Raw genomic sequence first — 21,937 nt, forward strand, 5'->3', positions numbered from 1 at the left:
CAGGGGGCTTTTCAAAGGCAATGAAGTGAGATTACTTTTTTAGAAGGGCTGCGTGCATGATCGTAAGGGATAAGCTACAGTATACCTGTTCACTTGTTTTATAGAACACAATGGAAATCACTGTTTTACTAACCTGCGTGTTTCGTCCCATCGATTTGCCATGTGTTTTTAAAATGGTCTAATAGGCCTAAACAAACAATAACATATATTTCCATTACTTTTGGAAAGTAGGGGGCCTTTTTATGGATGTGAATATTTTTATATATATATATATATATATATATATATATATATATATATATATTTTTTTTTTATATATATATATATATATATATATAGCTGCGGGCAGCCATGAACGGGGTTCACAGGATGACAGAGAGGACACAAGATCAGTCGGATACCAAAGCAAGCACTCTATCATGTCGGAACTATCTTTATTTACGTGCAATCAGTGAAAGCATTAGCATGTTGATTTAAATCTCAGTTGGTACATTCTAAATTAGCATTCCAAAATACTTCAACACATTCTGTAATATGCTTGCAGAGGCAGGACCTCCTGTTTCTCATTTTACAGAATAAAAGATCCTACCTTTCACTACGTTCAGACCACATAATAGGGCAACACGATGTGATTATACCGATATTCTAATCTCAATATTTCACATTGTTTGTCTGCTTAATTTAAATCTAACATTCATTTGCATGAGACACTTGATCAATACTTATTGCACTTAGTGCCACCAACTGGTCTGGTGCAGCCATCTAAGGTTGCAGTGACTTTATATTCACACAGCTTCTAAGGACATATACATCAAGTTTACATCCCAATTTTATTTCCCCATGTCCATCAGTTCAGTTCTAGTAGCCAGTCGTTGCCCATGGTGGAATCATTTACAGGGTTTGACATTACAGGGCTTCGGACAAGTAGGACAGATTTTTTACTTGTCTGAAAGCTCAAGTCACTTGTCCAAAAATACAAAAATTGTCTGTAACATCATGGGCCAAAAGGGGACTGACAGTTGTGTGTTTTATGATGCAAAGAACAGAGAATCAGTGTCAAGCAAGACATGAAAGACCTTAGCTATTCCATCTAACATGTTCATGGAATGCATGATGCATATTTTGATTTGCAACATGTCAAAATTGGATTTAGAATTATCCAATGTCTTTTTTCCTGAAAGCTAGGTCAGCACAGGTGCATCTAAGCTGGGACAGAGAAACTGAAAAAAAGCTTCTATCTCAAATAGCCATCACTAGCCAACCTCCACCCAGTACCCTGCCCTAAACTTAGTCACTGTCACTAGCTGGCTACCACCCAGTTATTCATCCCTGCACGTTAGAGGCTGCTGCCCTATGTACATGGACATGGAACACTGACCACTTGAATAATGTTTACATAGTGTTTTTCCCATTTCATATGTATATACTGTATTCTAGTCAAGGCCTATCCTATTGAACTATTGCTGTACATACACTACACGTAAAACGTTTTAGATCATCTACTTAATCAAGGGGTTTTCTTTATTTTACTATTTTCTACATTGTAGAATAATAGTGAAGACATCAAAACTATAAAATAACACATTTGGAATCATGTAGTAACCAAAAAAGGGTTTATGCTGCATCGGCAAGATAGAACAGCTGCATCCGGTAAGACAAGGGGTGGCGGTCAGTGTATATTTGTAAACAACAGCTGGTGCACAAAATCTAATATTAAGGAAGTCTCAAGGTTTTGCTCACCTGAAGTAGAGTATCTCATGATAAGCTGAAGACGACACTATTTAACAAGTGAGTTTTCATCCATAATTTTCATAGCTGTCTATTTACCACCACAAACTGATGCTGACACTAAGACCGCACTCAGTGAGCTGTATAACGCCATAAGCTAACAGGAAAACGCTCATCCAAAGGCGGCAGTCCTAGTGGCCAGGGACTTTAAAGCAGGGTAACTTAAATCCGTTTTACCTCATTTCTACCATCATGTTAAATGTGCAATCAGAGGGGGAAAAAAACTCTAGACCACTTTTATCCACACACAGAGACGCATAAAAAGCTCTCCCTCGCCCTCTATTTGGCCTTTCGGCTCTCCCTCGCCCTCCTCGCCCTCAATCTGACCATAATTCTATCCTCCTGATTCCAGCTTAAAAGCAAACTAAAGCAGGAAGCACCAGTGACTCGTCAATAAAGAAGTGGTCAGAGGAAGCAGATGCTAAGCTACAGGACTGTTTTGCTAGCACAGACTGGAATATGTTACGGGATTCTTCCGATGGCATTGAGGAGTATACCACATCAGTCACTGGCTTCATCAATAAGTGTATCGATAACATCGTCCCCACAGTGACCGTACGTACCCCAACCAGAAACCATGGATCACGTTATTTAACCTTTATTTAACTAGGCAAGTCAGTTAAGAACAAATTCTTATTTACAATGACAGCCTACCCCATCCAAACCCAGACGACGCTGGGCCAATTGTGCGCCTCCCTATGGGACTCCCAATCACGGCCGGATGTGATACAGCCTGGATTCAAACCAGGGACTGTAGTGACGCCTCTTGCACTGAGATGCAGTGCCTTAGACCGCTGTGCCACTCGGGAGCCCTACAGGCAACATCCGCACTGAGCTAAAGGGTAGAGCTGTTGCTTTCAAGGAGCGGGACTTTAGCCCGGATGCTTATAAGAAATCCCGCTATGCCCTCCAACAGACAGAGCGTCAATACAGGATAAAGATTGAATCATACTACACCGTCCCCAACGCTTGTTAGATGTGGCAGGGCTTGCAAACTATTACAGACTACAAATGGAAGCACAGCCGAGCTGCCCAGTGACACGAGCCTACCAGACGACCTAAATTACTTCTATGCTCGCTTTGAGGAAAGCAACAATGAAGCAAGCATGAGAGCATCAGCTGTTCCGGACGACTGTGTGATCACGCTTTCCGGAGCCGATGTGAATAAGACCTTTAAAACAGGTCAACATTCAAAAGACCGCAGGGCCAGACGGATTACCAGGACGTGTACTCCGAGCATGCGCTGACCAACTGGCAAGTGTCTTCACTGACATTTTCAACCTCTCCCTGTTGGAGTCTGTAATACCAACATGTTTCAAGCAGACCACCATAGTCCACCATAGGTAACCTGCCTAAATTACTAGCGACCCGTAGCACTCACGTCTGTAGCCATGAAGTGCTTTGAAAGTTTGGTCATGGCTCACATCAACACCATTATCCCAGAAACTCTAGACCCACTCCAATTTGCATACCGCCCCAACAGATCCACAGATTATGCAATCTCTATTGCACTCCACACTGCCTTTACCCACCTGGACAAAAGGAACACCTACGTGAGAATGCTATTCATTGACTACAGCTCAGCGTTCAACACCATTGTGCCCTCAAAGCTCATCTCTAAGCTAAGGATCCTGGGACTAAACACCTCCCTTTGCAACTGGATCCTGGACTTCCTGACGGGCTGGCCCCAGGTGGTAAGGGTAGGTAACAACACATCTGCCACACTGATCCTCAACACGGGAGCCTCTCAGGGGTGCGTGCTCAGTCCCCTCCTGTACTTGCTGTTCACCCATGACTGCACCGCCAGGCACGACTCCAACACCATCATTAAGTTTGCCGATGACACAGCCTATAAGGAGGAGGTCAGAGACCTGGTCATGTGGTGCAAGGATAACAACCTCTCCCTCAACGTGATCAAGACTGAGGAGATGATTGTGGACTACAGGAAAAGGAGGACAGAGCATGCCCCCATTCTCATCGATGATGCTGTAGTGGAGCAGGTTGAGAGGTTCAAGTTCCTTGGTGTCCACATCACCAAAAAACTATCATTGTCCAAACACACCAAGACAGTCGTGAAGAGGCCACGACAAAGCCTATTCCCCCTCAGGAGACTGAAAAGATTTGGCATGGGTCCTCAGATCCTCCAAAACTTCTACAGCTGCACCATCGAGAGCATCCGGACTGGTTGCATCACTGCCTGGTATGGCAACTGCTCAGCCTCCGACCACAAGGCACTACAGAAGGTTGTGCGAGCGGCCCAGTACATCACTGGGGTCAAGCTTCCTGTCTTCCAGGACCTCTATACCAGGCGGTGTCAGGCCCTAAAAATTGTCAAAGACCCCAGCCACCCTAGTCATAGACTGTTCTCTCTGCTACCGCAGGGCAAGCGGTACCAGAGCGCCAAGTCTAGGTCAAAAAGGCTTCTTAACAGCTTCTATCCCCAAGCCATAAGACTCCTGAACAGCTCATCCAATGGCTACCCAGACTACCCCCTCTTGACTACCCCTCTTTTATGCTGCTGCTACTCTCTTTTTATTATCTATGCATAGTCACTTTAACTCTACCTACATGTACATATTACCTCATTTACCTCGACTAACCTGTGCCCCCGCACATTGACTCTGTACCGGTACCCCCTGTATATAGCCTCGCTGCTGTTATTTTACTGCAGCTCTTTAATTATTTGCTATTTGTTATTTAATTTTTTACTTATCTATTTTTACTGAACACTTACTTTTCTTAAAGCTGTATTGTTGGTTAAGGGCTTGTAAGTAAGCATTTCACTGTAAGGTTGAAATACCTGTTGTATTTGGCGCATGTGACACATTGATTTGAAGTCTCTAGGTGAAATGGGACAGTGGATATGAGGGTTTAAGTGAGACTGCTTCATAGAGATAGATTGAGGACTGTATCTGTGCCATTATAGTGTCTGTGACAGCATGGGCAGAGCCATTGAGGCAATCTCCATTTTGAAGTAGTCAATTTTCTTCTTCACGATTGGCTGATCCATCCTGATGACCCCATTGAACATGTCTCCAACAGGGTCTCCAGGAGGGATCAGCCAATTCAGTTGGAAGTCCCAGCCAGTTGACTACATTAAAATGGTGGAAGCCCTCAATGGCAATGCCCATGATAATATGGCTGCCCATGCTAATATGGACTTTTGGCCACTAGTGGCCTTTATCATTCTCAATGGACTGCTTATAACAACGCCACCTATAGGCCAGTCGGTACCACTCTTTTTGACCAAAAATATTGTCTTCACTGTGAACCCCTGATGACAATTTACAAAGCATGGTTTGATTGTACATACTGTACAAGCAGGAATAAATACACCAATGGCAATATCCCACAACAGTTATGTTTGTTTATAACCACAGACATTGTAATTTAATATAATATCCGTAGCCTAATCGATATATCCTACAGGGTGAACATCAAATCAAATCAAATTTATTTATATAGCCCTTCATACATCAGCTGATATCTCAAAGTGCTGTACAGAAACCCAGCCTAAAACCCCAAACAGCAAGCAATGCAGGTGTAGAAGCACGGTGGCTAGGAAAAACTCCCTAGAAAGGCTCCAAAACCTAGAAGAAACTCAGAGAGGCAGCGGCTATGAGGGGTGCCAGTCCTCTTCTGGCTGTGCCGGGTGGAGATTATAACGAACATGGCCAAGATGTTCAAATGTTTCAAATGACCAGCATGGTCAAATAATAATAATCACAGTAGTTGTCGAGGGTGCAGCAAGTCAGCACCTCAGGAGTAAATGTCAGTTGGTTTTCATAGCCGTCCATTAGAGAGTATCTCTACCGCTCCTGCTGTCTCTAGAGAGTTGAAAACAGCAGGTCTGGGACAGGTAGCAGTCGTCCTGTGAACGGTCAGGGTTCCATAGCCGCAGGCAGAACGTTGAAACTGGAGCAGCAGCACGGCGCCAGGTGGACTAGGGACAGCAGGAGTCATCATGCCAGGCAGTCCTGGGTCCCTAAGGGCTCAGGTCCTCTGAGAGAGAGAAGAAGAGAGAAAGAGAGATTAAGAGAGGATACTAAATCTCACACAGGACCCGGATAAGACCAGAGAAGTCTCCAGATATACAAAACTGACCCTAGCCCCCGACACATAAACTACTGCAGGCATAAATACTGGAGGCTGAGGACAGGAGGGGCAGGAGACACTGTGGACCGATGATACCCGACAGGGCCAAACAGAGGATATAACCCCACCCCTTTGCCAAAACACAGCCCTACACCACTAGAGGGATATCTTCAACCACATTACCATCCTGAGACAAGGCCAGTATAGCACAAAGATCTCCACCACGGCACAACCCAGGGGAGGGGGGGTGCCAACCCAGACAGGAAGATCACGTCAGTGACTCAACCCACTCAAGTGACACACCCTCCTAGGGACGGCATGAAAAGAGCACCAGTAAGCCAGTGACTCAGCCCTGTAAAAGGGATAGAGGCAGAGAATCCCAGGTGGAGAGGGGGATACGGCCAGGCAGAGACAGCAAGGGCGGTTCGTTGCGCTCCAGGGCCTTTCCGTTCACCTTCACACTCCGGCCAGACTATCCTCATCAGAGAGTGAGTCTTCAGTAGTAGTATCTTGTTAACAGGTAGGACCGAGTCTGCGTCTCTCTGGGTAGGCAGACTATTCCATAAAAATTGGAGCTCTATAGGAGAAAGCCTCTGCTCCAGCTGTTTGCTTAGAAACTTCTTAGGGACAATTAGGAGGGCCATGCGTCTTGTGACATAGCGTATAAGTAGGTATGTACCGGCAGGACCAAATCGGAAGAACTAGGTAGGAGCAAGCAACATGTATATGCTTTGTAGGTTAGCAGTAAACCTTGAAATCAGCTTCTTGCCTTAACAGGAAGCAGTGTAGGGAGGCTAGCACTGGAGTAATATGATCAATTTTTTGGGGTTCTAAGTCAGATTCTAGCAGCCGTATTTAACATCTACCTGAAGTTTATTTAGTGCTTTATCCGGGCAGCGGAAAGTAGAGCATTGCAGTAGTCTAACCTAGAAGTAAAAAAAGCATGGATTCATTTTTTGCATCATTTTTGGACAGAAAATTTCTGATTTTTTGCAATGTTTACGTAAATGGAAAAAAGCTGTCCTTGAAAACAGTCTTGATATGTTCGTCAAAAAGAGAGATCAGGGCCCACAGCTTAACGGCTCAGGTAGGTCCGCTTCACAGTTTTATTTGAGACGACTTTACAACCATCAAGATTAATTGTCAGATTCAACAGAAGATCTCTTTGTTTCTTGGGACCTAGAACAAGCATCTCTGTTTTGTCCGAGTTTAAAAGTAGAACGTTTGTAGCCATCCACTTCCTTATGTCTGAAACACAGGCTTCTAGCGAGGGCAATTTTGGGGCTTCACCATGTTTCATTGAAATGTACAGCTGTGTGTCATCCGCATAGCATTGAAAGTTAACATTATGTTTTCGAATGACATCCCCAAGAGGTAAAATATATAGTGAAAACAATAGTGGTCCTAAAACGGAACCTTGATGAACACCGAAATTTACAGTTGATTTGTCAGAGGACAAACCATTCACAGAGACAAACTGATATCTTTCCGACAGATAAGATCTAAACCAGGCCAGAACTTGTCCGTGTAGACCAATTTGGGTTTCCAATCTCTCCAAAAGAATGTGGTGATCGATGGTATCAAAGGCAGCACTAAGGTCTAGGAGCACGAGGACCGATGCAGAGCCTCGGTCTGACGCCATTAAAGGTCATTTACCACCTTCACAAGTGCAGTCTCAGTGCTATGATGGGGTCTAAAACCAGACTGAAGCATTTCGTATACATTGTTTGTCTTCAGGAAGGCAGCAACAGCTTTTTCTAACATTTTTGACAGGAATTGAAGATTCGATATAGGCCGATAGTTTTTTATATTTTCTGGGTCAAGGTTTGGCTTTTTCAAGAGAGGCTTTATTACTGCCACTTTTAGTGAGTTTGGTACACATCCGGTGGATAGGGAGACGTTTATTATGTTCAACATAGGAGGGCCAAGCACAGGAAGCAGCTCTTCCAGTAGTTTAGTTGGAATAGGGTCCAGTATGCAGCTTGAAGGTTTAGAGGCCATGATTATTTTCATCATTGTGTCAAGAGATATAGTGCTAAAACACTTGAGTGTCTCTCTTGATCCTAGGTCCTGGCAGAGTTGTACAGACTCAGGACAGCTGAGCTTTGGAGGAATACGCAGATTTAAAGAGGAGTCYGTAATWTGCTTTCTAATGATCATGATCTTTTCCTCAAAGAAGTTCATGAATKTATTACTGCTGAAGTGAAAGCCATCCTCACTTGGGGAATGCTGCTTTTTAGTTAGCTTTGCGACAGTATCAAAAATAAATTTAGGATTGTTCTTATTTTCCTCAATTAAGTTGGAAAAATAGGATAATCGAGCAGCAGTGAGGGCTCTTCGATACTGCACGGTACTGTCTTTCCAAGCTAGTCGGAAGACTTCCAGTTTGGTGTGGCGCCATTTCCGTTCCAGTTTTCTGGAAGATTGCTTCAGAGCTCGGGTATTTACTGTATACCAGGGAGCTAGTTTCTTATGACAAATGTTTTTAGTTTTATGGGGTGCAACTGTATCTAGAGTATTGCGCAAGGTTAAATTGAGTTCCTCAGTTAGGTGGTTAACTAATTTTTGTCCTCTGACGTCTTTGGGTAGGCAGAGGGAGTCTGGAAGGGCATCAAGGAATCTTTGTGTTGTCTGAAAATTTATAGCACGACTTTTGATGCTCCTTGGTTGGGGTCTGAGCAGATTATTTGTTGCGATAATAAAATTTGTGCAATAATAAAATATTATTGCACGTAATAAAATGGTGGTCCGATAGTCCAGGATTATGAGGAAAAACATTAAGATCCACAACATTTATTCCATGGGACAAAACTAGGTCCAGAGTATGAATGACAGTGAGTGGGTCCAGAGACATGTTGGACAAAACCCACTGAGTCGATGATGGCTCCGAAAGCCTTTTGGAGTGGGTCTGTGGACTTTTCCATGTGAATATTAAAATCAACAAAAATTAGAATATTATCTGCTATGACTACAAGGTCCGATAGGAATTCAGGGAACTCAGAGGAACACTGTATATGGCCCAGGAGGCCCGTAAACAGTAGCTATAAAAAGTGATTGAATAGGCTGCATAGATTTCATGACTAGAAGCTCAAAAGACGAAAACTTCTTTTTTTTGTAAATTGAAATTTGCTATCGTAAATGTTAGCAACACCTCCGCCTTTGCGGGATGCACGGGGGATATGGTCACTAGTGTGCACAGGGGATATGGTCACTAGGCTTAAGCCATGTTTCAGTCAGGCCATTCACATCAAGATTATGATCAGTGATTAGTTAATTGACTATAACTGCCTTTGAAGTGAGGAATCTAACATTAAGTAGCCCTATTTTGAGATGTGAGGTATCACGATCTCTTTCAATAATGGCAAGAATGGAGGAGGTCTTTATCCTAGTGAGATTGCTAAGGCGAACACCGCCATGTTTAGTTTTGCCCAACCTAAGTCGAGGCACAGACACGTCTCAATGGGGATAGCTGGCTAACAGCCTGCTGCCTGGCCTGCACCATATTTCATTGTGGAGCTAGAAGAGTTAGAGCCCTGTCTATGTTGGTAGATAAGATGAGAGCACCACTCCAGCTAGGATGTAGTCCGTCATTCCTCAGCAGGCCAGGCTTTGTCCTGTTTGTGGGTGAGTCCCAGAAAGAGGGAAAATTATCTACAAATTCTATATTTTGGGAGGGGCTGAAAATAGCTTTCAAACTGTGATTGAGTTGTGAGACTGCTGTAGAGCTAATCAATCCCCCTAACTGGGAGGGGGACAGAGACAATTACTCGATGCCGACACCATAGGCGGAAATCCCAGGGGGGACGGGGGGGACACGACCCCCCCATCCTGGGAAAAATATGATTTGTCCCCCCCAATATATCACTGTAAACATAACTATGTAATTTCAATAATATTAATAATACGCAATGAAAGCACTTGTGCTGATTATAGACACTTAATAGCGCGTTTTTAAGTTTCACAAGATTGCGACCCCCCCGCCCTTTGCCCCACAATGATTTGATCCACTGCCAGTTCTTTAGCTTGCAAGGTAATAGAGTGTCAAGTTCGTGTGGAAGAGAGACGGACCAAAACGCAGCATTTGGAAAATAAGCCATCTTCCTTTTATTGAGAAGAAGGAAAAAACGAAACAAAACACTTACAAACTAACCAAAACAATAAACGACCGTGAAGCTAATAAACGTAGTGCACATACACAGGCTACAAACGTTCAGACATAGACACAGCTAGACAACTATACTAAACATAAAGCCAACTACTCTAAATAAACCCCCTAAACCTTACAATCACCCTGGACACTACAAAACCCACATAAATACCCATGTCACACCCTGACCTAACTAAAATAATAAAGAAAACAAAGAATACTAAGGCCAGGGCGTGACATAGAGGGTTCGTATCTACTGTCCGAAAGGCACTCAGTGTACGTAACTGACGTGAGGTAATCCAGTCAATCGCGCCATAGCAATGTATATATTTTTTTAATGTTGCAGGGTTCACACACTAGCTGAATTTGCAGAGCTAGCGCGCAAACTAAAGCAAACATTAACTATCAAGCTAGCTAGTACCTATTCCATTTATGTGGCGTCGTCAAAGATGGAATATTTGCTATCGTGAGTTTATTCCAAGATTAGCATGCAGCTGTAGTGCTTCAAAGTCCCCGTGATAAGGTTAGCGATAAACTGAAGTCCAAACTGAACAGAACTACACTCTCTYATACCATTGTCTTAAATATATTAAATGGTCTCGTTGCAAAAGCAAAATTGTCGCTAGTGAATATTATTTTTTTTTCCACCTTTAACCAGGTAGCAAAGATTATAGCAAACACCACAGAAACGGAATTGGTGCTCGCTAGCTTTGCAAATTCAGCTATTGTTGGAAGCCTGCCAATATGAAACAAACTAGGTTAAAATTTCAAAACGTTGCAGCATGTGTTGTGTAAATGTGTGTGTGTGCAGCTAGACCGGTCAGCCAGCCAGCCAGCCAGCCAGGTAGAAAAATGTCAGAAAAAAGACGGACATCAGAGTATTTTCAGGACACCAAAACGCAAAGTAAGAACTCTAGTAGCCTAATATCTCAAAGACCAGTTGATAAAATGTTCATAAGAAAGAAGTGAAATGCTAATGGAATGTTTCACAATGATGTCATTAGGCAGAGCAGGCAACAGATGGCACACAGACAGCAGAGCTGTGGACAGATAGGCAGGGACAGACTGGCAGGGACAGGGAGTCTCAGGTAAGTTTGTTGAGTCTTTGTTTGGCAACATTATGAAAGGTTCTCCATTTTTTTAACTTGTAAAATAGGGACATAATTGGAAAATGCTATGGATACCCCAGCTCTCAACTTAAACTGGTGACTAAACTAAGATTTGTTTAAGGCAATGGTATTGCTGTTGTGATTAATTGTGTAGTTTTGGGTACCGGTAGTTAGGAGTACAGCAAACACCTTATTTCTTTTCTAGGAGACAGACTGAGTCAGTGAGGGTGGTGAAAGGGAAAGAGCCAGGGAGAGAGACTTCAGAGAACAATGTCACAGCCACGGCAGGACCAGGTGTCACCCTTGTTGCCAGCAGCACCAGTATAGGGGACAGTGGCACAGCATCGTCCAGTTACCTCAGTGATGACACAGAACCATATCAGCCACACCAATTTATAGAACCGCAAACTCTTGCAAACAGAGTGTTGACGTTTCAAGAGAGAGAACACTGCACTGAGTAGGAACACTGCTATAACATTATATTATTAGTAGTATTTTGTTTAAACAAGTTGGAGACACCCTTCAGTTAACTACTGTACCTAAACAATTATCCAATAGTAGTGATTATGGTCCCTCAATATACATTTAACATATACAACATAGTCTATGTGTTACAGCACTACTTTGGTGTCCCCCTCAGGAATTGCTCCTGAGAAAATGTCATGTAATTGTCCCTCCAAGGTTGATATCAGATTTTCGCCCCTGGCCGACACATCTTTCTAGCTGATTTACACGCTGAAGCTATGTTGCGCTTGGTGACCTAACATCGTTGGTGCCGACGTGGATAACAATATCTCTATACTCGCCAGTTTTAGCTTTAGCCAGCACCATCTTCAGATTAGCCTTAACGTCGGTAGCCTGCCCCCTGTAAACAGTGTATGATCGCTGGATGATTCGTTTTAAGTCTAATACTGCGGGTAATGGAGTCGCCAATGACTAGGGTTTTCAATTGTCAGAGCTAATGGTGGGAGCCTTCGGCGTCTCAGACACCGTAACGGAGGAGTAGAGACAAGGAGGCTCGGCCTCAGACTCCGACTCGCTGCTTAATGAGGAAAACTGGTTGAAAGTTTCTGTCGGCTGAATGAGCGACACCGGTTGAGCTTCCTACAGCATTTCCTCCAGAAGCCATGAGAAAGTTGTACGGCTGCGGGACCGTGCGAGGGATTATACTCGTTACTATCTGTACTTACTGTGGCACAGACGCTGTTTCATCCTTTCCTACACTGAAATTACCCTTGCCTAACGATTGCGTCTGAAGCTGGGCTTGCAGCACAGCTATCCTCGCCGTAAGGCGATCGTTCTCCTGTATAGCGACTGCAATTAGAAGGCATCATGTTAATGTTACTACTTAGCTTCGGCTGTTGGAGGTCCTAACGAACCATGTCCAGATAAAGCGTCCGGAGTAAAAAAGTTGAGTGAGGGAAAAACTAAAAATATAAACGGAAATAAAAACCGTAAAGTTGTCAGGTAGCAAAGTAAGGTTGGCAACAAAACGCACAGAAACACGTAAACAAGTCTACAAGTTGTGAGCAAACACCAATGATGTCACCTAATGAGATGAATGAGACATTAGGAACGAGTCTAGTATTAATGCTACAACCCAAATAGTGTTATGTGAGTTTAGGCTTACTACACTTTTTTATCAATTAGGCTACCTATTGTGCCCCCCAAAAAAGTAAATAATCAATATCCATTTACGTTTTTACAGTCAACTGGGTACTCAACAATAGAGAAGGTATTTTTGGACATGATCCATTGACAATCCGTTGATAGACATTTTCGGGGCCAAACAGCAAGTGGAGTGAGCTCTTAACTGCTAGTATCATTAATAAAGAATGGGCTGTCTTTCCAACCCTCCCTATCTACACAACGGATCTCCTTGAATTCCTCTCTCTTTCTCTCTCTCTCTCTCTCTCTCTGTCTTTCTATCTATCTCTCTCCCTCCCTTTCCCCCACACTCTCTCTGCTTAGTTTATTCTGCTAAGATGTGCTGCTAGTGGACCTACCATATTGATGAATTAATATCATACACTTAATATATCACTGTCGCACTTCAATTAAGTTAATGGAGTCGTTTGCAATATTAACTAGTTACTTTAAAGTAAGGACACTCCCATCCCACTTCCTAATTATTGCGTGGAACTCCGTACCATCTCATATTGCTCAAATAAACAGCAAACCTGGTTTCAAAAAACAGATAAAGCAACACCTCACAGCACAACACCTCTCCCCTATTTGACCTACAGTGGGGCAAAAAAGTATTTAGTCAGCCACCAATTGTGCAAGTTCTCCCACTTAAAAAGATGAGAGAGGCCTGTAATTTTCATCATAGGTACACTTCAACTATGACAGACAAAATGAGAAAAAAAAATCCAGAAAATCACATTGTAGGATTTTTTATGAATTTATTTGCAAATTATGGTGGAAAATAAGTATTTGGTCAATAACAAAAGTTTATCTCAATACTTTGTTATATACCCTTTGTTGGCAATGACAGAGGTCAAACGTTTTCTGTAAGTCTTCACAAGGTTTTCACACACTGTTGCTGGTATTTTGACCCATTATTTTTAATATACTGCAGATATTTTTTGGTACCCTTCCCCAGATCTGTGTCTCGGAGCTCTACGGACAATTCCTTTGACCTCATGGCTTGGTTTTTGCTCTGACATGCGCTGTCAACTGTGGGACCTTATAGAGACAGGTGTGTGCCTTTCCAAATCATGTCCAATCAATCCAATCAATCCAATCAATTGTACCACAGGTGGACTCCAATCAAGTGGTAGAAACATCTGAAGGATGATCAATGGAAACAGGATGCGTCTGAGCTCAATTTCAAGTCTCATTTCAAAGGGTCTGAATACTTATATAAATAAGGCATTTCTGTTTTTTAAGTTTAATACATTTGCAAACATTTCTACAGACCTGTTTTCGCTTTGTCATTATGGGGTATTGTGTGTAGATTGCTGAGGATCATTCTTTTATTATTATTATCCATTTTAGAATAAGGCTGTAACATAACAAAATGTGGAAAAAGTCAAGGGGTGTGAATACTTCCCGAAGGCAATGTATTTAGTTTTGTTGCTTTTTGTGCTATTGCTCTGTCTGAGTTGCTTGTTGCTTGTTACTTGTTGCTTGTTCTATGTTGCTTTGCATGTGCTCCCTGCTCATTGTTTGTCTGTATCGTTATTGTAATTGTTTATGATATCCTGCCCAGGGACTGCGGTTGAAAATTAGCCGGCTGGCTAAAACCGGCACTTTTACTGAAACGTTGATTAATGTGCATCGTCCCTGTAAAAAAAAAAAAAAACTCTAAATCTTGCGCCAGCGCTAGTTAGCAACTTCCTTCAAACTACACGTAGAGACATAAAACTGGTATCCACAAATTCACCTCACTCTGGGGAAGTACACTGAACAAAAATATAAACGCAACATGGAAAGTGTTAGTCCCATGTTTCATGAGCTGAAATAAAAGATCCCAAACATTTTCCATATGCTTATTTCTCTCAAATTGTGTGCACAAATTTGTTTACATCCCTGGTAGTAAGCATTTCTCATTTGCAAAGATAACCCACCCCCCTGACAGGTGTGGCATATCAAGAAACAGCATGATCATGTGCACCTTGTGCTGCGGACAATAAAGGCCACTCTAAAATTTTGTCACACAACACAATAACACAGATGTCTCAAGTTTTAAGAGTGTGCAATTGCCATGCTGACTGCAGGAATGTCCACCAGAGCTGTTGCCAGAGAATGTAATGTTAATTTCTCTACCATAAGCTGCCTCCAATGTTATTTTAGGGAATTTGTCATTACGCCCAACCGGCCTCACAACCACAGACCATGTGTAACCACGCCAGCCCAGGACCTCCACATCCGGCTACTTCACCTGCGGGGTCATCTGGGACCAGCCACCTGAACAGCTGATGAAACTGTGGGTTTGCAGAAACTGTCTCAGGGAAGCTCATCTGCATGCTCGTCGTCCTCACCAGGGTCTTGACCTGACTGCAGTTTGGCGTCGTAACCGACTTCAGTGGGCATGTGCTCACCTTCGATGGCCACTGGCACGCTGGAGAAGTGTGCTTTTCACGGATGAACTTGCATGGTGTCGTTTGGGTGTGAGGTTGTGAACAGAGTGCCCCATGGTGGCGGTGGGGTTATGGTTTGGGCATGCATAACCTACGGACAACAAATAAAATTGCATTTTATTGACAACAATTTGAATGCACAGAGATGAGATCCTGAGGCCCAATGTTGTGCCATTTAGCCGCCGCCATCACCTTATGTTTCAGTATGATAATGCATGGCCCCATGTCACAAGGATCTGTACTCAATTCCTGGAAGCTGAAAATGTCCCAGTTCTTCCATGGCCTGCATACTCACCAGAAATGTCACCCATTGAGCAGATTTGGGATGCTTTAGATCGATGTGTACGACAGCGTGTTCCAGTTTCCGGCAATATCCAGCAATTTTGCAAAGCCATTGAAGAGGAGTGGTTCAACATTCCACAGGCCACAATCAACAGTCTGATCAACTCTATGCAAAGGAGTTGTGTCGCACTACATGAGGCAAATGGTGGTCACACCAGATACGACTGGTTTTCTGATCCACACCCCAACTTTTTTTTTAAAGGTATCTGTGACCAGTCATGTGAAAGCCATAGATTAGGGCCTAATTAATTTATTATAATTGACTGATTTCGTTATATGAACTGTAACTCAGTAAAACCTTAGAAATTGTTGTGTTTTTCGTTTATATTTTTGTTCAGTGTAGATAAAGGGAATCTTTGCCAAAATCCCGAAGTATCCCTTTAATGTGTGTAAAGGTGCACCCATCCAGAACAATTATAATAAAGGCCACATTGAGGTATTTTCAGAATTGTTTTATAAAAAAAATATTCTTCAAAAGTTCACATACAATCTTACAAAAATATAAATACATCTTCATGACATTTTTTGAGCACAACTGATATCTCCTTACATGCATACTTAATAAGATTCCTATGGTTAAGTTATTTTAAGACTAGTGGTTTTAAAACTAGCTTCCCAAGGAACGTTTATAGCAAAATCAGATTCTCTGTGCAATAAATAGTTCAATAAAATAAAGGACTACCCAAATGGTTATTTTGAAATCATCCACTTAAAGGCACACAGATATGTTCGCATAAAGATTCTGAGTTGAGCACAACGATTGAATTTACAGTATAGGCCTATTTACAACAATACACAACAGGATATCTACAGTAGTCATTTCATAGTTCATTGAATACACTGCAAAATACTTTGAAAGGCGAATTGATTTTCAAAGGTTATCAGTTTCCTAAAGGCAGATGTTCCAAAACCGTATTTTCTTCAGCGAGCTCTCCGTTGGATGATGCATCAGCATCTGTCATCTCACATTGCTGGCCAATTGTTCATGGAGACATGTCATGTGTGTTTTTTATTCACTATCTTGACTTTTTCAGTTACAAGTATATCTAGAATTGGAAAAGCCATGCCTGCATTTCCTTTCAAGTGGAGCAGAAAAGCAATGGTCTTTGATCTTGTCCCCTGGAAGTAAAAAGAAAATCATGTTTTTTTGTGAGTGGTGACATTCCATCACTTCTGTCTAAAATGTCCCCAAAAAGCTTTTTTTATGGAAAATGTATACACAGTCACAAGTAAATTATACACACACTTACATCATCAGCAGCGTCTTGCACACGTAACGTAAATAGCTGCTTGAATGTTTTACCTGAGAAGCGTCTGCTGCGCGATTGCGTTTCAACCACACAGTGGCGCTCCGAGTTCAGAAATTCTATAAACTCTCCAAAAGCAACCCAGTTTTAGAAGTTGCTGTGGCCACAACACTGTATGCTACTGACCTGTAATACAGTTTTAGGCCTACTGAAGGTGTCAAACAAATTAATTCCAGCTATTTTAAGATTATATGCCAACAAACACCGTGCGTAATAGGGTGGGTAAAACTGCGTGTAGTTATTCAAACATGCACATAGGCCGGACACTGACCCGACATTACTGTGATGAAGCATTAGGCCAACTGAAGGTATCCAACAAATTAATTAAAGTTATTGAGAGATTGTATGACAACTTACTGCTTGCGTAAAAGCGCCCGTAAATGTTCTCAGGCTGGCTACTCACCGATATCGTTTTTTCTGCTCAGCTAGGGCGTTGCTTGTTTTTTCATACATCTGTCAGTTTGCCAGTGTAATGTTCAAACGGGCTGAAGTTAGTAAATCTGATAGTCTCGAAAGAATCATCTTCAATGTACTCTGATTTGGCGAGGGACTGTTTGCTGTCGCTGGTCGATTTGAATTCGCCAAATGAAGTATTCTGTTGGCCACAAGTCACGTGAGTATACACGGCGGTGTCCTCGTCATTGCGTTCTCTGTGATAAAAGTAATTAAAATTGGAAACAATGACAGGGACAGGTAGGGCTATGGTCAGCACTCCGGCGATGGCACACATAGATCCCACTATTTTGCCGCCAACAGTAACCGGGCACATGTCTCCATATCCAACCGTAGTCATGGACACCACCGCCCACCAAAATGCGGCGGGGATACTCGTGAATCCGGATTCAGGGTCGTCTGTCTCTGCAAAGTAAGCAGCGCTGGAGAACAGGATAACCCCGATGAGAAGAAAGAATATCAAAAGACCTAGTTCACTGATACTGGCGTTGAGTGTCTGGCCCAAGATTTGGAGACCCTTGGAGTGCCTGGAAAGTTTGAAAATCCTGAAGACTCGAACCAAACGGATGACTCTGAGTATCGCTAACGACGTGGCCTGCTCGCTCCCCGCTCCCTGTAGCTCTGCGAGTTCAAGTCCAAGGGTGATGAAATAAGGAGCAATCGCTAATATGTCAATGACGTTCATTGCGTTTTTGAAGAAAGCCGGTTTGCTGGGGCTTGATAAAAACCTCATGAGAAATTCAAAGGAAAACCATACGATGCAAAGTGACTCAACCATAAAAAACGGGTCTGTCAACGGATTACTTTTTTTGTGGCGAGTAGTCCCATTCGTGGTGAGGTGATTACTGAGTTCTATGTCTGTGCTGTGATCTTCCCTGAACCGTGGCAAAGTCTCCAAACAGAAGATCAATATGGATATCAAAATCACACTGACTGATACAACAGCGATCATCCGGGCAGGCCCTGAGCTGTCCGGGTACTCAAACAACAACCACATCTGGCGCTGAAAGTCGTTGTCAGGCATCGGACGTTCCACCTCTCTGATCATACCTTCATCTTCTTTGAACATCTCTATGGTCTCCTCTTCGATTTCATAAAATTTGATTTCTTCCATGAAAATGTCCATGGTAACGTTGACAGGTCTCCTAAGCCTCCCTCCAGACTGGTAATAATAAAGGATGGCATCAAAGCTGGGTCTATTCCTGTCGAAAAAGTACTCATTTCTCAACGGATCGAAGAAGCGCATCCTTTTACGTGGGTCTCCCAATAGCGTAGAGGGAAAGCGCGAGAGGGTCTTCAGTTGAGTTTCGAAGCGCAGCCCGGAGATGTTGATGACGACCCTCTCGCTACACTCCTGATCGCCCCGCTCCACGTCGCAATCATCTGGGTACAGGGGAGGGACTACCACAGTCTCGTCCTGGTTCTCACGGGTCACAACAGTCATCTTTTGCCCCTCAAGAGTACGCGCTTCACTCACCTCCACGGCCCCAACTGTCACGTTCTCTCAGTAGTTTTCTTTCTTTCTCTCCCTCTCTTTCTTTGGGTAATGAATCCAAGTAAATCCTCACTGTATCACTCCAGCCTCCCAAAGGGTATGATTAATTACTCCACCATATGTTTTTTTCTGTCCAGTAAAAGTGTTCCCCCCATTTAAATCAATACACTTTTTGTAGTTGCAGACGGTCCTGAAATACTCTCGTCTGTCTACTTGCTACCGTTGGCTGTCTACAGTATTGGCTATCATATTCACACCATTTTAAACAGCCAGAAGCCCTCCCCAAATTGACTGACGTGATGACACTCGCTGCACTGTCCACTGCTCACTTACTGCTCTCTCTGTGTCATGTTGTTGAATCTAACACGACTAGTAAACACCTATTACTCTTCTTCAAAGTTTTCTCAACTCAGGACTTGCGGTGTTGACTGACCAGTGTTCTAATAGCTTATTTCAGAGAAACAAATCACTGCCATCGTTTTTTAAAGGACTGACCAAGTTTCCTTTAGTTAACCTACACAAAAATCATAACTCAGTCAACTTCACCAGTTTGTTTTTTTACATTTCAAATGTTTGTTTCCAATGTGGACTAACCGCAGGGGCTTTAATGCAGCTTCACATTGGAACAATATTAGCCATTTTCGCACATCATGTCTAAATCATCCAAAGGTATCAATAAATCATTGTGAAGCTCTACAAAGTCAGTTATAGATGTTTTGAACAAATTGATGCTTGAAAAATGCTGATATCGGTCCCGTGACTTGAATGGGATTTGTGTCACAAAGGCTAAAACGTTAGCATGCGGAAACAGTGCCAGGGAAACTAAACCAAAGCATGGATTGCTGTCAATCCAGCCATAGACTGCTTACAGGACAAGGAAATCAATGTGTCATTTTGACATTTGGCGAACTTTCCCCTTAAGAACGACTGCAACCCGCAAAATGAAAAAGTATTTTTTATTTTCTTCATAGATGACATGTTCCTGATATTACTGTAGGACCTCTGCCCACACTGTAAGTTCATGCTCTCTTACACAACCGGTTTCAGCTGCTTCACACATGGTGTGCTTGGAACACTGTGAGAAATAAACCGAAACAAGGTCAAACATCCTTCCTAGGAATATACAGTTGATTAATCCGTGTGTCAAGACTGACGCATCAAACCCACGATAGGCTGTGCATCTACAGATACTCCACAAATGACCCGTTTTTGATACAGTGGCCTATGTAGCCTACCCGACCCACGCTATAACAGCTAATTGATGGCCAATGAAGTTCACTTGTACTTTTATGGTGATCAAACGTTTTCTGAATTGGGTGACCATGACCGTCAGTTAACATAGTGGACACAGCTTAACTGCTTCCTCTATCTATACAGACCCATGGTTGGATGTTAGCGTCGAATGTCAGCGTCACGACATGGTTCCCCCCCACCGATAAGAGCGTTGGACTAGAAACCGAAAGGTTGCAAGATCAAATCAAGGTAAAAGCAGACAAGGTAAAAATCTGTGGTTCTGCCCCGAACAAGGCAGTTAACCCACTGTTCCTAGGCTGTCATTGAAAATAAGATTTCTTTCTTAACTGACTTGCCAAGTAAAATAAAAAAACAGTCAGTCACTTCAGGCTGATGAATGTGTCAGAATAAAAAAAGCTTCTAAGAATGCCAAGTTCATCATTACTGTCAAGAATCTGGATCTAGAATTTCTCTGTCATTTTTCACATCTTTTCCCCCGTTGGTCTATGACACGCAGATGCTCTTACGCAGCCTTAACTGAAAACAGCACTAACTGATGACCAGTCACCTCATTTGCCTCTGAGAGACTCACTTCTTTCCCAGAGGTGATATATAGCACATGTGAATCTGGGGAAAAAGTAACTCAGTAACTAATGTAATGGACATGGGTTATTATAGCTGACTGAAAAATAATATAATTTAGTTAGCCCCGCCCCACCCCACCCCACCCCACCTGCCCAATGGAGCCTGAGACGTGTAAAATGCTGACAGGAAGCACATTCGACCCCCTCACTATGGATGTCCTGACCTGTGGGTGCAGGAGACCCTCCATGGCAACAGGATATCCTCAAGTCATTCACACCACTAACGGAAGGCAACATAGAGGTCACGCCAGGTCCCACAGCGCTCACATGTACACGGCACACAAGCATGCATATATTGAAGCACAGCATGAACTCATCAACCAATGTTGACTTGTCAAAATATATGCATGGATGTAGTGTATATATTTCAAGTCTTTCCTTCTTATAGGACGTTAGATATTCTTATAGGACGTTAGATACTGATCGACAAGGACTGCATGTATACACTCATTGTTGATCACGCCACAGAAAAGCATGGCATTGGCGCAATGTATCCAGATCAATTCGTTATTATCGTGTCATTATCATGGAATAATCTTGGTGTTAGTGATTGACGTCAGAGATGAGGCATGATATCATGTGATCCTCCATATGGAAGTGTAGATATCAATATCATGATGATGAAACACTGTGTGAAGTTCGTTCTGGGTGGAAGTTATGTTTACCGACTTTGAACACAGTTGCACACATTTCACCATGCAGCCTCTCTTTATCTAAATATAGCAGAGATGAGCTTTCCTCCTTCCTTGCACCAAGCAGTACTGACATGAGGTAATCACAGTGGGAACTGTGGGTGACTTCCTTGACTTTCAGTTTCCATGCGTGTCTGTCCGTCCGTCTGCCAGCATTAACCGCGCGATTCAATAACTGTATAGGAAGATGAAATGCAAACCATTTGTAGACCATATGTGTTATTGTATGATATTGGATTTTTATTAGGTTAGTCTCAGTAGTCAACAGCTTTGGCTGACGGCCTTTGGATCCCATCATTATTGTGCCAACTATGTTGTTGGATATGAAATAGTGGGCCTTTGACTTGACCTGATAAATGCATTGCAGGGGAAGTGGTCTCAGAGCTTCAATGGAAGGGATGAGTGTGTGGATGTGGAGCTTGAGTCAGAGTCAGAGTCTGGGAAGCCTCTGTTTTGAGTCGGTTCCCATTTACACAGAAGTCTTGTCTCAAGATTTCCTTAAGGTTTTCTAATTTAGACAGCTAGCAGGTGAGATACGAATGATATC

The 21,937-nt window shown here is 42.8% G+C and overlaps 1 protein-coding gene across 4 annotated transcripts; it reads right to left on the minus strand.

Moving 5' to 3' along the window:
* Positions 1 to 16,009: 16,009 nt before the first annotated feature.
* On the minus strand, positions 16,010 to 19,125 carry LOC111953099 (shaker-related potassium channel tsha2). 4 transcript variants are annotated; one of them, XR_002875811.2, is made up of 3 exons: positions 17,277 to 19,125; positions 16,870 to 16,932; positions 16,010 to 16,685 (listed from the first exon to the last, which is right to left on the minus strand). XR_002875811.2 is itself a non-coding variant. In XM_023972198.2 (2 exons), exon 1 carries the CDS (start codon positions 18,768 to 18,770, stop codon positions 17,319 to 17,321), a length of 1,452 nt encoding a protein of 483 aa, XP_023827966.1. In that variant the 5' UTR covers positions 18,771 to 19,125; the 3' UTR covers positions 16,010 to 16,685; positions 17,277 to 17,318. The 4 variants fall into 4 exon arrangements, 2 of the variants coding, with proteins under 2 accessions (XP_023827966.1, XP_023827965.1); XR_002875810.2 differs by having other exon boundaries at positions 16,870 to 19,124; XM_023972198.2 differs by lacking the exon at positions 16,870 to 16,932.
* Between the last annotated feature and the right edge of the window lie 2,812 nt (positions 19,126 to 21,937).

This window comes from Salvelinus sp. IW2-2015, linkage group LG26, assembly GCF_002910315.2.
Source record: "Salvelinus sp. IW2-2015 linkage group LG26, ASM291031v2, whole genome shotgun sequence".
Taxonomy (NCBI): Eukaryota; Metazoa; Chordata; class Actinopteri; order Salmoniformes; family Salmonidae; genus Salvelinus; species Salvelinus sp. IW2-2015.

Bases quoted from the DNA above. Each gene is read 5' to 3' on its own strand.
- LOC111953099 (XM_023972198.2), bottom strand. From the start codon at position 18,770: ATGACTGTTGTGACCCGTGAGAACCAGGACGAGACTGTGGTAGTCCCT.